General features: G+C 43.8%; 2 protein-coding genes across 3 annotated transcripts in view; one reads left to right on the top strand and one right to left on the bottom strand.

The window, feature by feature from the left end:
• zgc:162698 (uncharacterized protein LOC560165 homolog) overlaps positions 1 to 11559 on the top strand; it is a 15623-nt gene extending 4064 nt beyond the window's left edge. Inside the window, exons 4-21 of one of the 2 annotated variants that reach the window (XM_024277106.2) lie at positions 145 to 270; positions 353 to 409; positions 2611 to 2670; positions 2828 to 2860; positions 2946 to 3069; positions 4387 to 4448; positions 5251 to 5434; positions 5513 to 5612; positions 5744 to 5837; positions 8609 to 8677; positions 8869 to 8977; positions 9051 to 9109; positions 9693 to 9796; positions 9872 to 9945; positions 10014 to 10075; positions 10146 to 10198; positions 10288 to 10318; positions 10928 to 11559. In XM_024277106.2, the coding sequence (XP_024132874.1) occupies positions 145 to 270; positions 353 to 409; positions 2611 to 2670; positions 2828 to 2860; positions 2946 to 3069; positions 4387 to 4448; positions 5251 to 5434; positions 5513 to 5612; positions 5744 to 5837; positions 8609 to 8677; positions 8869 to 8977; positions 9051 to 9109; positions 9693 to 9796; positions 9872 to 9945; positions 10014 to 10075; positions 10146 to 10198; positions 10288 to 10318; positions 10928 to 10969 (1443 nt within the window). In that variant the 3' untranslated portion in view covers positions 10970 to 11559. Of the gene's footprint in view, positions 1 to 144; positions 271 to 352; positions 410 to 2610; positions 2671 to 2827; positions 2861 to 2945; positions 3070 to 4386; positions 4449 to 5250; positions 5435 to 5512; positions 5613 to 5743; positions 5838 to 8194; positions 8273 to 8608; positions 8678 to 8868; positions 8978 to 9050; positions 9110 to 9692; positions 9797 to 9871; positions 9946 to 10013; positions 10076 to 10145; positions 10199 to 10287; positions 10319 to 10927 lie in introns of both variants that reach the window. The other variant, XM_024277104.2, reaches the window with a different exon arrangement.
• A 2999-nt stretch (positions 11560 to 14558) lies between these two features.
• The window catches only part of si:ch211-137a8.4 (neurofilament heavy polypeptide), a gene marked incomplete in the record, with an annotated part of 43109 nt that continues 42719 nt past the window's right edge, over positions 14559 to 14948 (bottom strand). The window contains 1 exon segment of the mRNA XM_024277465.2: positions 14559 to 14948.

The following is a 14948-nucleotide window of genomic DNA, read 5'->3' as shown; positions in this document are numbered from 1 at the left end:
CCTTCTTAATCTGCTTCTCCTCCTTCTCCTCCTTCATCTCCTTCACCTACTTCATCTCCATCTCCTCCTCCTTCTCCTCTCTCTCCTCCTTTTGATTCAGAACGCCACAGACGCACCTTTTCTAAAAACTTTTCCTTTTTTCAGGCAAAGTCCAACTATTTTAAGAGTTACTTCAAATCCGATGAGGTGCGATTGAAAGGAGGAAGCGGGTATTTCGTCTTCCACGAGTATCCCACCTTCAACTGCAGCTTCAACAAGAACCTGGACGTGGTGAGGGTGGCGCTCAGCGGCTCGGTCCGGTGTGAGCTTCCCTCTAACCGAATGCTAAAGCTGTGTTTGTTTTGTGACCCAGTTCAGCGTGGGCAAGTATGACCAGAAGAAGCATCTGAAGGAAATGCAGCAGAACCCGGTGAGTGTCCCGGAGATGTCAGGAGATTTCAGCTCTCCTGACTGAGAATTTTAAGAAAGACTGTGTTTAAAACCTGAAGCTGAACAGCATCAGTCCGTTCTTCTGCCTTCCTGTCCTGGACTCCAAACTTCTCCATCACTTCCTGGTCTCCTCGGGTCCCTTCACCCACATGTTCATTGAAGTTCTCCCCCTCTAGAGAAACCCCAGACCTCCTCCTGCTCCCTCCCTACTAGGAATTCAAATTAATCGACAACTAATTTAATAGTCGATTAGTCGTCACTTTATATATTATGGAGTCAGAGTAGTAAAGTGGAAAGTTATAGTAGCATTATGCTATCTTTTTGGACTATTTATTAAAGTCCTCTCCGATGAAAATCCTGTTCTCTGAGTTTTTAACATGTATGTTGGCATTTTTCTTCAGAAAGAGAATAAATATAGAAAGAAATAATTTCTTGTTTGCTTTTCCGAGTATTTCTCCTTTTAAGTCGCTGTCACTCAAAGTCCCCGAGAAAAACTCTGTTTGAATTCCTGAAACTTTCATACGTCACAGTAGCTAAATGTGATTGAATTTAATGTCTGCTTCCCTTCGTGAACCCGCAGGTTGCATTGTAAACTCGTATTTTAATCCCGTCCAAGACGGGATTTTGTTAAGTTTTCCTCACGTATTTAAAATGAAACAGAAAGTAAAATACAATCAGCTGTCACAAATATGCTGTCCGAGTTTGATCCAAGCCGCGGGTCGTAGCTCCGCCCCTCCACCGGTCTGATGCGGCGTTTTCAGTCATGAGCTCCAGCTAGTGCTGCTGCAATGCAGCCTAAACGATCAGGTTTTATTTATTTTCATGTTGTTATAGGCTTATCAAAGTGTGTGTCTCACTAGCATGTCTGAGGGGATAAGGGGCGGGGTTACACTGCTCAGCACCATAAGCCACGCCCACACAGGGAGTTTTTGGAAAGGTTTTAGATCAACATGAAAAATGGCTTTTTAAGACATTTAGGATGTGGAATTTGTGTTAAAAACTTCACAGTCCTAATTAAAACCCCACTGGGAACGTTTAAAGAAAATAAAAAAATGTTGTAGGGGAACCATTTGGTCTCGTTTCTTACAAACCAAAACGCAGCGAGAGCCGCTAAGGCCCACTTTATCGTTTAGAAAAAAGCTTTATGTTTTTGTGGCCATTAAGCTTTTCATTTGATAAAATGTAGCTTTTATTTTTTTAGCTAATATTTCAACTGCTTGCTAGCTGTTTTGGCTAGCTAAAGCTTTTTTCATTTTTTAGTCTAATTTGGTATTTAACTAATATATTAGCTGGCTATCAATTTCAGCATCTTCAGCTATCAGCACTAGTATCTTCAGCAGCCAAATTCAGCTTACAGCATTCACACTGGTAATGCTGTATATCTAGTTTTAAAATGTTTTAGTATTGTTCTTTTTCCTATGAAGATTTCAGAAATTAATTATTTAAAATTTGGCTATGTGTGGCTCTCTGAAGAACCATAAATGTTTACGTTTACGGCAGTTTTTAGGTAGTTTAAAGCTAATGATGGTTTAGATCTGTGCTTTACATCCAATCTGCGCATGACCCGATTAGTCGACTAATCGGTAAGGATTAGCTTATCTAACACTGCTACTTGGTATTTGAATAGAGTTCAGCCAGATAGGACTGGGGGACATGTGGGGGCGTGGTCCACAAGTGAGACGAGCCAGAGGTGAGGTCCACAGCCAAGAACAGGAGCACAGACAATCAACCTGGAATCTAAAATCGCTCCCGCTCCCCCGGAGGGGAAAGAGGAACAACACCTGAATCACACTGCACCAAACAGAAGCTCAGAGAGCAAAATAGAATAAAGAATAAAGAAATAGAGGAGAGGTGAAGTAAATGAGAATGGACTACAGAACCCCAGAGCTGATGTGGATAATAACAGTGATAAAAACTGCAGATCGTTCTGTAGACGTCTTTGTTAGATCTGTTTTTGAAAAGGACTTTGAGCGAGTTCTAAAGCTCTTCTCCAAACGTTCTGCTGTGAAGGCAACTTTGAAATCGGTCAAAGTTTAAGTGAAGTTACCTCCTTTTCATGTTCTAAACCTCTCAAAATCTGCATCCAAAAGTTACTAAATGAGCTCCATAGAGTTCAGAAAAACCGGCTACTTCTTTAAAGTTAAAATTCCTCTCCCTGTAAGTTCATCATCTGTCTTTCAGCTCGCCACCGAGAAGGCTTCAGGGAGGAGAAAGAGGAGCCCGGATCTCCCAAAACCAAAGGTTTGCTCAGATCCAGATCCATTGAAGTCTGAAGAACGTCTGTAAATCATTAAGAACAATCTGGTTCCTCTGAAGGGAAACAGAAACATGATGATGAGGGATGGATGCTTTTAAAGATTTACTAGGAAATCACGAGTTTTCTTTCTGTCTTTGTCAGCTGAACGCATCAGGAAACTCCTCCTCCAAACAGGTGAGGTTGTTGAACCACATCAAACTCAAGTTGAGCTTCAATGAGAATCACAATCAGTGAATCCTCTTCCGGGTCGGTCTCTCAGGCGCCCGTCCAGCCTCACTCGGATGGCGTGGCTCAGACCTGGGAGGACGGGCCGTACATGTTCATCCTCAGCATCGAAGACGTCAGCAAGAACCGTCCCGCCGACGCCCCCTGGAGTCTGCAGAGTCAGTATCATCTCACACCTGCGAGAAGCAGGTGTTCTGTTGGTTAGCCATGAATATGTGCAGATGTTTCAACAAACGTGGGTGGAGGAATCCTCCTTTCCTTTAGGAGGAGATTCTTCTATCGTTTTACACTTTGAAATCTGTGGCCGTCAGAACCGTCCTGAAACTGAGCGCTTTCTTTCAAAGAAGTCATCTGTGCACCGGGAGGGAAAAAAACTATGAAGTATCGAGTCTTTAACACACCAAACTCGAACCATTGTCTCTGTCAAAGCTCCTAATTTAGTTCATCAGAGTTCCAGTCCGGATGTGACGTTAAACCAGGAGTATCAAACTCAATCGCACAGAGCCAAAATCCAAAACACACCTGAGGTCGCTGGTGAAGAGGATAAACATTTAATAAACACTCTAAAACTACATTTTTAAAACTTTAGAACTGTAACTTTTTAACATAATTATGAACTAAATACATAGCATTACCTGTAATAATGCTAGTGTGAATGCTGGAAGCTGAATTTGGCCGCTGAAGATGCTAGTGCTAATAGCTAAAAACGCTGAATTTGATAGCCAGCTAAAATATTAGCTAAATGCCAAATTAGCCCAAAGACTAAAAAAAAAAGAACAGGTTAGCCAAACAGCTAGCATGTAGCTGAAAAAATAGCTAAACTTTAAATATGTTCTCTATCATCAGTCAAATGACAAAAAAATGTTTAAAGCACCATTTTCATCTGAGTGGGTTTTCAAGGAATGTCAATCCTGTCCCATTTTAAATCGGTTATTGATTTTAAGTCTTCAATTATAGGAGGAGTTTTAAGACTTTTAACCAAGAATGCAAAAAAAGCATTTTTGGTTAAAAGTTATCTCTTCTCACGTATCAAAGCATCTCTGGAGACGGAAGACTTCAAATGAAGAAATATCCTGAACCTCGAGAAGGCCGACAAACGAGCACCAAACATTCTGGACCGTCTGTTCTCAGTTAGTAGCTGCAACAATCATTGGAGGAGAAGGAAGTAGGCGGAGCAAAGCTTTTCTCACCTGTGCGGCAAAGAAACTTGTCGAGACCGTTTCTTCTTCAGTTCACCTGAACGTCTCATCCACCTGTTTATCTTCAGACCTAATGAATCCCTTTCAGGGTCACGGGGTTGCTGGAGCCTATCACAGCTACTGCTGGGCGATAGCGGGTTACACCCTGGACAAGTCTCCAACCATTGAAGTCATAGAGTTTATCGCAGCCCTGTGGAACGCTGCCCGGCGTGGACCTGCTGGAGCGTCCGAGACGTTGGGTTCCTCGCCAGCCTAACACTGTGTTTGTGTTTGCAGTGCGGATCAGCATGAAGGGTCCTCACGACTACATCTCCGCCTCCGAGTGGCCTCTGATGGTGGTAAGAACGCACACAGACCGTAACCTTTGAATGCACCAGCTAGCACGAGACAACTCTTTAGACACCGGGTCAAAGTCAAGGCCCTGGGGCCGGATCCGGCCCTCCAGATCATTTATTGTTATTAATGAGCCGATGTTATCTTGGGCTCATTTCTAACTAAAATATTGAAAGTTATTTAAGGTTTAAGTTGATTTATTCTGGAATAATATTCCTGCCTTTTATTATTCATAATTATGTTAAAAAGTTACAGTTTTAAAGTTTTAAAAATTGGCATTCTGGTAGCTTTTTGGACTATTTTGGTATTTACTAAGATTTTTTAGGCTGTTTTGGAGCTAATATTTGAGCTACATGCTAGCTGTTTTAGCTAATTTAGGCTTCCAGTTTTTTAGGCTAATTTGGAGTTTAGCTGTTTTTTTAGGTTAATTTGGCATTTAGTTAATATTTTAGTTTGTTATCAGCTTCAGTGTTTTCAGCTATCAGCACTAGCATCTCCATCAGCCAAATTCAGCTTCCAGCTTTCCCACTAGCATTATCACAGGTAATGCTAAATATTTAGTTCATAACTATGTTAAAAAGTTACGGTTTTAAAGTTTTAAAATGTAGTTTTAGAGTGTTCAATAAATGTTTATCCTGTTCGGCCCGCGACCTCAGGTGTGTTTTGGATTTTGGACCCTTGTGCGACTGAGTTTGACACCCCTGGTTTAGACTCAAACTGAAGATAATCAGAGAAAACTCCTTCGTGTCTGTAGCTGGTTGGTGATCTGAAAGGACTGAGCGGTTCTTCCTCCGTCTCTATCTGCAGTTCTACATGGTGATGTGCATCGTCTATGTGCTGATGGCGGTTCTGTGGCTGGTTCTGTCCGCCTGCTACTGGAGAGACCTGCTCAGGATCCAGTTCTGGATCGGAGGCGTCATTTTCCTGGGCATGCTGGAGAAAGCCGTGTACTACGCCGAGTACCAGAGCATCCGATACGAAGGCTTCTCGGGTAGGTGCTGGCCCGATTCTGGTCCGACCGGACTCACGGGCCGATCGCAGTAACGGATTGTAACGTGGCCCCCTGCAGTCCAGGGGGCGGTGGTGTTCGCCGAGGTGCTCTCGTCGGTGAAGAGGACTCTGGCCCGGGTGTTGGTCATCATCGCCAGCCTGGGATACGGCATTGTGAAGTGAGTGTGTGCTTTCAGTCGAGACCGCCATCCAAACCTCAAATCAAACGTCAACATCACAACATCTTCGTGTGAAGAACTAACGATGTTGGTGTCAGTCGTTGATCGGTCCTGCTTTGATCCTCCCCCAGGCCCCGCCTCGGTGCTTTGATGCACAGAGTCGTGGGCGTCGGCCTGCTCTACCTCATCTTCTCCGTCATCGAGGGAACCCTGCGGGTCAACACCGTGAGTGTCCTTCTGTTCTAACCAGAACTCTGCCGACCGGCCAGTCTGTAACTCTCCAACACCACGAGATCCACACGTTCTCTTAGAGACCTTCTAGTATTCTGACTCCGTTTGCTCCAACTCCTCATCACTCAGATCCACACGTTCTCTTAGAGACCTTCTAGTATTCTGACTCCGTTTGCTCCAACTCCTCATCACTCAGATCCTCCTCCTTCGTTTTTTCATTTTGCTGGAGAGCTCATCAAAACACAAACACTTGTCAAGGCACAAACGGTGGATCGTGACCATAGATCACATCGTTTAGAACAGGGGTCCCCAAACGACGGCCCGCGGGCCGGATCTGGCCCTCCCCAACATTTGGCCCGGCCCCCCAAACTGTTTTGGCTAATTTAGGTTTTTTTCAGTTTTTGAGGCTAATTTGAAGTTTAGCGAGCATCTTTGTTTTATGCTAGCTGTTTTGGATATTTTTAAGTTTTTTGACTAATTTGGCATTTAGAAAAATTTTCAGCTACATGCTAGCTGTTTTATGCTAATCTAGGCTTTTTCAGTTTTTTGGCTATTTTGAAGTTTAGTTAATATTTTAGCTACATGTTAGCTGTTTTGGCTAGTTTAGAAGTTTTTGAGTTTTTTTCGGCTAATTTGGCTCTGCTAATATTTTAGCTATCTATCAGCTTAAGTGTTGTTGGCTATCAATGTAAGCATCTTCAGCTCTTAATCTATCCCAAGTAATGCTACAGTTTTTAAAATGTTTCAGTATTATTTTTTCTATGAAGATTAAAGAAATGATTATTTGAAATTTGGTTATGTTTGGGTTTCTGGAAAACCATAAATCTTAAAGTTTACGCTGTGATTGTTAGACTACAGACTGACCCCGGGCCCCCATCAGAGAAGAAAACAGTTATGTGGCTCCCACAAAAATTAGTTAGGGGACCCCTGCCTTAGAACGACAGTCAGTGGAGACGACAGTGGAGAGGTATTAAGACTGAAGCCATAAGGTGGGACGCCACCTGGTGGAAACACCTTTCATTTGAAAACACACCAGACTGTGCTGAGTGCACACTAAAGGAAACCATCTGATGACGTTCATGAAACCTTTCCGTTGATTGACTGTAAGTCAGTGGAGATCACATACTGCCCCCTGCTGGATGGTCACAGGTGGGCAGGAATGAGTTTCAGGCTCTTAAGTTACTTTAAAAAGTTGTAATCCTTGAGGTGCATTCACACTAAATACGATTTTTGCCATGCGGCGAATTCGCTGCTTGCCGCCTGCCTGAGCTTGATGCCGCAGCGGCATGTGGGAGGAGCTACCAGCTAATGTTTTTTGGATGAATACAATAAGGAACGGTGTCTGTGGATATCTCACTTAGAATGTCTGAAGACACAGATGTTAAGGAATAAGGAATATTTGTTGTGAGAGTTCTACAAACATCAGTAATCATGTCTCCATGATTGAGTTTATATGATTCTCATTCAAAGATGTTCCTGGTACAGGGAGTGTGTCTGTATGGCAGCTGCTTCCACGGTGTTTCTGTGTCTCTGTGGCTGAGCTTCAAAGTTCTCCATATTAACCTGGGGTGGAAAAATACAATTAGGGGACCTTTCTCCATTTTTTATTGTCTCGATGAGGCCCGAGCCGGCAGCCTCCGAGTGAGTGAGTGAAAGCTGGTGATCTGTCCAGAGTGGATCCCGCCTTCGCCCAAAAGTAGCCGGATAAGTTACTGTCAGGCTTCAGATATTTAGATTTTGGCCGCGCCGCCTAATTCGCGCCTTCTCAAATCGAGCTGCTGGCAGACCTCCACGCTGCGCCCGTCGCTCAAACGGCGCCGCAGGACTTCAGATCGCCTCACGCCGTGTCTGTTCCATTGACTCCGCTGTGCGAATCGCGTTCGGTGTGAATGCACCTTTAGATTAGCTTCACTGTTTCCATCTTTTTCAGTTTTACCATATAAAATCCTCTGACTCACTGAGCTTAGTTCCTTCAATCTCCACACATTTCTACCATTTATTCTACTCTTCAGTTACATTTTAGTGCTGCTAAAATGGTTAACTTACTTGGAAATGTGCTTTTTTTCATTCCGTTTTTTGGAAGTGATCAGTTTCTGACGTTTACCTAAAAATGATTCAGAACTTTTTCTTTATTTTTAGCCTAAGTTTAGATTTTGAAGGAGTGAGCTTCATGTGGCCTGAATCCTGAATCGGTCGATTCCAGGGTCAGACCAGCCTGACCCCCCATCCCTGGAAGCTGCCCAACAGAACCGACCTCACACGTTTATTTTAGTCCGAACTGTCTGACTCCTCCTCCTCTGATGATGAAACGTTGATTCTGTGTTTGTGTGTGACCTGTGCTGTTCCTGCAGGACCGTGGAGATAACGGCAGCAGTATGATCATTTGTCAGATAGCGCTGTCCCTCATTGACTCCTGTATTGTCTGGTGGATATCCTTTAAAAGCTGAAACCAAACCTTCACGTATGGATGCAGTTATTGCTCTAGAGCTGAGACGTGTGAAAGGAGGATCAGACGATGGTTTTCATCATCTGTCATCAGTTATTAAAGCAGCAATGATCTCTGATTTTGGTTATTTTGTCAGTAAAAATCAACAGAAGTTTCCACGTCTTAATTTAACCCTTCACCAGCAGGAAATTCTTTGTTTCTGTGCTAATGTCAAAAATGACTAATATATTCTCACCCAACGTCTTTCTGTTTCTCAAACCTTCTTTCTCTGATGTTGATGCTCTCCATCCTCCTCCTTCATCTCTTCTTCTCTCTTCAGGCTGAGGCTGATGTAGTTCTGCTGGCTGCTATTCCTCTGGCTCTGCTCGACTCTACCCTCTGCTGGTGGATATCCGCTACTGCTCCTTCCTCTTCTCACTGTAGCGCCGCTGAAAGCTTTCTTCTGTCTTTCCGATGTTCTGGAGAGTTGTTTCTGGAAGCTTCTGTTGTCACAGAGAGACGGGTTAGCCGCTGTTTCCCGTCTCTCTGATCGCTCACACAAACCGTTTTTTCCGGCATGTTCCTTGACCGCGTCCTCACATCTTTGTGAGTCTGGCTCAGACCATGAAGCTGCTGAAGCTGAGGAGGAACGTGGTGAAGCTGTCGCTCTACAGACACTTCACCAACACGCTCATCTTCGCCGTCATAGGTACGACGTGTCCTGGCTCCCGCCGCGCTCCACGCCACTTCCCCTCTCTGAGAACCTGCTTCCTCTTTTTCAGCTTCTGTCATTTTCATCGCTTGGGCCACCAAGACCATCACTCTGTCCGTGTGCCAGGCTGTGAGTACCACCATCGACATCTGCTTTAACCCGACCAGGAGACGTGGTCACAACCTGAAACTTTTGTTTTTCTTCGAGTCATTAAACCAAAAAGTTCTGACCCGTTTCTGGGATTTTGTGAGCCAAACTGTCCAGTTTTTTAAGAAATGGTTCACGTTTTTTGGCTAATTTGGAGCAAACATTTTAGCATTATGCTAACAGTTTTTTGGCTAATTTAAACCTATTTCCAGTTTTTGGGTAATTTGGAGTTTAGATAACATTTTAGCATTATGCTAGCATTTTTTGGCTAAATTAGACATATTTTTTAGTTTTATGACTAGTTTGGAGACATATTTTAGACATATTTCCAATTTTTGGCTAATTTGGGGTTTAGCTAATGTTTTAGCGTTAAGTGCCAGGCTGTGAGGACCAGCATCTCCATCTGCTTTAACCCGACCAGGAGAAGTGATCACAACCTGAAACTTTTGTTTTTCTTCAAGTCATTAAACCCAAAAGTTCTGACCCGTTTGTAGGATTTTGTGAACCAAACTGTTAAAGTTCCAGCTTCTCTTCCACCTGGAACGATGAAGGTCTTTGTCTCCAGGACTGGAGGGAACTGTGGATCAACGACGCCTTCTGGCGCTTCCTGTTCTCCACCATCCTGCTGGTCATCATGTTCCTGTGGCGCCCGTCGGCCAATAACCAGAGGTGGAGTCTTCCTCCTGTCCTCCGTTTCCCGCCTCCCTTTGATTTGTCTCTGAACCCTCCGTCTGTGTGGAGCAGGTACGCCTTCAGCCCGCTGGTGGACGAGGAGAGCGAGGAAGAGGAGAAGGAGCCCATGATGAACGAAGCTTTCGGTCAGAACCTTCTCTCTCTGAGGAGTTTTTTCCTGTCGTCTTGGTCTGACTGGTTTCTTTGTGCTCAGAGGGGATGAAGATGAGGGGCATGAAGGTGGAGACCAACGGCACGGCCAAAGCCAGCAAAGTGGTGAGTCTGCCGAAGCTCTGAGGAGATCAACCATCAGCTGTTGGGAGACAAACAAAGCTTTTGTCGACAGGATGAAGACCTGAAGTGGGTGGAGGAGAACATCCCGTCATCCATGGCGGACGTGTAAGTCGCTCCACACCAGCGCCGAGTCTTCGTTTCCTTTTTTGTTGAAATATTTTTGGATGAAATGATCTCTCTTCTGTCCCTCGCAGAGCGCTGCCCCCCCTGCTGGACTCGGACGAGGTAAGACTTCATCGTTTTCTCTGGGTCAGATGGGCGGGGTTAGGGATCTGGAGGTCTGAGGGGACGTGCACAGAACTGTGAACGGTGGAGTCTTGGATTAATAAAGTCTGATTTGCTTACGGATGAGGAGGAAACATTCAACAGACTGCAGCTCCCGGTCTGAGCAGCAGGGGGCAGCAGGCTCCACGATATCTGTTGTTTACCTCAGCCTGTTGTCATGGCGATAGTGACAACATGACCCCACAGACAGCTGATGGACACTGATGAGGGTTCGATTCCGTCAGGAGCTCCGCAGCTTTCTGACCTGGTGGAGATCTGGAGCTGCAGAGAAAGCTCTCCTCACAGTGTGAGGGGTCAGAGGTCATCACTGCTGGGAGGTGCTGCGTATTTTATTGGAGGGTCATAAGAACTCCTGCTGAGGACAAAAAAACCCCAGACGGGACCGCCTTCCTGGACCTTGTCCTTTCACGCTCCGGTGTGAACACAATCTGGATTTCTTGAAATTTTCAGGCAGATTTTTCCGTTTTCAGGATCAAATTCTCTGATTCTGTCAAAAAGTTTGTAATTCGTGGAGCTTTTTGGTTATTTATTTATTTGTTTTTTTTTCAGGAAATCGTGACGACCAAGTTTGAGATGTCCAAAATGGAGTGAATGGGACGAGAAGTTAGAGGAAAGACTGTCAGAGGATGAGGTTGCCGCTGGAGGCGGAGCAAATGAAGGCGTTGACGAGCACGACGGAGGAGCTGCAGGGAGGAGGCGGAGCGAGGCGTCCTCATCCCTGAGTTTAGGAGCTTCGGAAGCTTTGGTGTAAATACGGCGGCATCAGAGACGATCACAGCGGCACGCCAGCCTTTTACTGTCCTTTTTGTTTCTATTTAATCTGTGTTCACGCTTTATTTTGGCGAGCTTCCTCCGCTGCAGAATGCCCCCCGCCCCTTCAGGAGTTTTGTTTTTTCTCTGCTTCGCCACGGCGTGAAGCGCGGCGCCGTGAAAGCTCCTTCCTTTCTGTTTGTGGTTGCAGGTGCTCCGGGTTGTCGTGTTCCTTCAGCACCGAGATGTTCTGTCTTTGTGTGTTTTTTAAAGAGCTGAAACCACGACGGTCGCGTGCTGTGATGAGTCCTCGGCTGGTGTGAATGGGATCAGATCCACTGAAACCTCGGGACTGAAACGGGGTGGTTTCGTGGAAACAGATTTATTAAGATGTGAAAAAGTTCAAAAATTAAACATTTATTGACACAAAATTGTGATTTTGTTTCATCTGCAGCCGAACATTTCATCCATGTCTTCCAGCCGTAAAGTGCAGTGATTCTCCGGCTCCTTTCTGCACATTCGGCACATAAAAACTCAATCATATTTCAACGATTTCTGTAATCTTGGTATCAAAAAGTTCATCTTGTTCAGGACTTTACTGCTTGTGGTATTTATAAACTTTATAATTTTTTGAAATATTGAGCAAATATTTCTTAAATCCTTTAAAAACTTTGTGCTCTTTGAAACTTGTGAAACTTTCAGCCTGAGACCATTCACACTTAGAATGTTCAGCAACTACTGGGTTTTTGGCTAGTTTTGAGTTTAGCTAATATTTTAGCGTTATATTAGCTGTTTTTAGCTAATTTAGGCATATTTCCAGTTTGTTTTGGCTAATTTGGAGTTTAGCTAACATTTTAGCATTATGCTAGCATATTTTGGCTAAATTAGACATTTTTCAGTTTTGTGGCTAATTTGGAGTTTAGCTACATTTTAACATTATGCTAGCATTTTTTGGCTAATTTAGAGGATTTTCCAGTTTTTTGGCTAACAGGACAAAAATCCTCGCTTTGGACCCTGCTGATCAAGTCATTGAAAGTCACATGTCTAAAGTTGAGTTGTTGATTGATAGATACAAAGCGGCAACCTGTCAAACTTCAAATAAGGAAATTCTGGCCGCGCCCCCAATTTGTGCCTCACCGCTCGAGTCGAGGTGCTGGGTGATCTTCGCACCGCGCCCGTCACTCCAATCAGATCGCCTCCTGTCGCGTCTGTTCCATTGACTTAACAATAAAACTGTCTGCCTCCACCGCGTGAATTGCGTTTGTGTGAATGCACCTTTAGAGACATTTACACATCTAGTTCCTGGTGGTGGGCTCTCCTTAAGGTCAAAGGTCAATAATACTTTGGTTGTGACGTGGACTGAACGTGTTTCAAAATTCCTTTTCTCAGGTACTAGGTGTGTGCAAAAATTTAGTGAGATTTTGAGTGAGTGGCAGGGGTGAAGTCTTCACTAAAGTCACAGTAAGAAAGAACAATCGCTAAAACAATCTTTCAGTCCACCATTACTACTACTAGTGGTTCTTGGCTCCAGCTTGGTCTCGTCCCACCCACTCGTGAAAACCTCACCTTACCTCGGGCTGACGGCGTCGATCCTCCTGACTCCTGCTGCGACTGGATGTCCTTTACCTGACGTGTCTTTTGTTGGTTTTCAAAGTGTCAGCAGCAGCGGCTCACTCTCAGATCAGCTTACACTGACCACGCAGGTTGACTCAAGGACGGCCCCCTGCTGAGCATCAACCACCGTTCAAGCCTGACATGTCCTGTACCTTCTGTGTCTTACTTCCATAAATGGTTCATTGAGATTCAACTCAATCTGATGCTGGTCAAAGGAGAGACCGCTCAGTCTCAACCGGCGCCACACCTCAGTTCCATGGTGTTAGAAGATGGTGGTGCATTTCTTTATCCAGGTACAGATGTTTAAGATGTTCTTATTACTAACATGACCCGGTTGATGTCACTCTGTGGGTTATCTGTCACTCAAAGTGACTCTGAACTATTTTTTTGAATTTTTTTTGTGCAAAGTTTTCTAATGATGGAGCACGTATACGAAGAAAATTCAACTTAAATTTGCATCTCTGTGTATTTCTATATTTAAATTCTTGTGAATCAGGAGTAGATGAAAAAAATGTGTTAAAGATTGAAATTGTGATGTAGAAATTCAGGTGGGTGGGGTCTCAAGCTCCCAGCTCCGCCCCATTCTAATGCAGACAAATAGATCCATGAATGTCTTTGTTTTCCTCATCTGAGCTGGAATTTGGATCTAAACCAGGAGTGTCAAACTCAATCGCACCAGTGTCCAAAATCCAAAACGCACCTTAGTTATGGGGCCGAAAAGGATAAACAATTATTGAACACTCAAAAACTACATTTTAAAACTTTAAACTTTTTAACATAATTATGAACTAGATATGTTGCATTACCTGCGATTATGCTAGTTGATGCTGTAAGCTGAATTTGGCTGCTAAATATGCTGAAGTGGATAACTAAAAACGCTGAAACTGATAACCAGCTAAAATATTATCTAAATGCCAAATTAGCCTAAAAACAACAAAAAAAACCCAAACTTAGGTCAGCCAAAACAGCTTGCATGTAGCTGAAAAAAATAGCTAAACTTCAAAATAGCCTAAAAACGGAAAAAGGCTAAATTAGCCAAAACAGCTAGCATGCAAATATTAGTCTATCCCCAAAATAGCTTTAAAAACTTTTAAAAAAGTATATTAGCCAAAACAGTTAGGATGTAGCTGAAAAAAGCTAAACTTCAAAATAACCTATAAAACTGAGAAAAATTCAAAAAATTGCCAAAACAGCTAGCATGTAGCTGAAATATTAGCTAAACTACAAAATAGGCTCGATAGTTCTGATATTGCTGGCATTTTTGTTGGACCACTAATGTTTGGGATGTGAGGGGCTGTAAGCTAGCAGGAGAGAATGCAGACTGAGAGCTCTGCAGAAACTAAGTCCTATTATGGCTACAAACGGCATAATCATCATTAACACTTGGTTGAAAATGGACGTTAAGATGACGTTTCAATGGGCTGCCAGCGTTCTGGTGGGGTTTCTTTTCTTCATTTGCTGCTCTCATTCCACACAAACACGTTTTTACCAAAAGGCCTCAGACTGTGAGGAATATGAGAAGCTCAGACGGTTACCCTCCATCATCGAGCAAAGAGCCCCGGCGCCACTGCGGCGTCAAAGTTCACACTCGGGATGAAAAATGCTGGCCTTCTATTTAATCCACATGTGAGCTTCCTGCCAGATAACACACGCAGATCTACTGTAATACACAGAAATCTCATATTATTCTGCCCATTACGCAAACGGATGAGATTATCGATACACAGATTACCCAGCAAGCCCCGCCCCCTGGCTGCGCCCTCACACAGCACTCCAATCACCCAGACAGAAATAGAAAAAGGCCGTTCAGCTGCAGTTTAGTTGTTAGGTTTTAGTCTTTATTTTACTATGTTTTTTTCCTGACAGTTTGCTAGTGGACATGTGAAAACTCGGACCAACAAAACATCATCATCATTATTATGTTTTAATTACAGCGTCAGACTGCAGTAACAGTGAGATGTATTTAAAAAAAACAAGAAAAAACCTCCAAACCAAACAGAGAAACAGCAAAGAAAGAAAAGATGTTTTCCTTTAATATCTGATGGTTGTTTTCTCTTTTATTCCATGTACACAATAGAACAGTCTAAAAACACGGAACACACACGGCTGAAGACATCGCAGTGTTGGTCGGGAGGCGGCAGTCCTCAGGGCAGTTTACATACTGGAGCATCATGGTCCTGCTGCACTGGCAAATATCTACCGGGGA

Source organism: Oryzias melastigma, linkage group LG13 (genome assembly GCF_002922805.2).
Source record: "Oryzias melastigma strain HK-1 linkage group LG13, ASM292280v2, whole genome shotgun sequence".
Lineage (NCBI taxonomy): Eukaryota > Metazoa > Chordata > Actinopteri > Beloniformes > Adrianichthyidae > Oryzias > Oryzias melastigma.
This window is presented reverse-complemented; position numbering and strand designations above follow the sequence as displayed.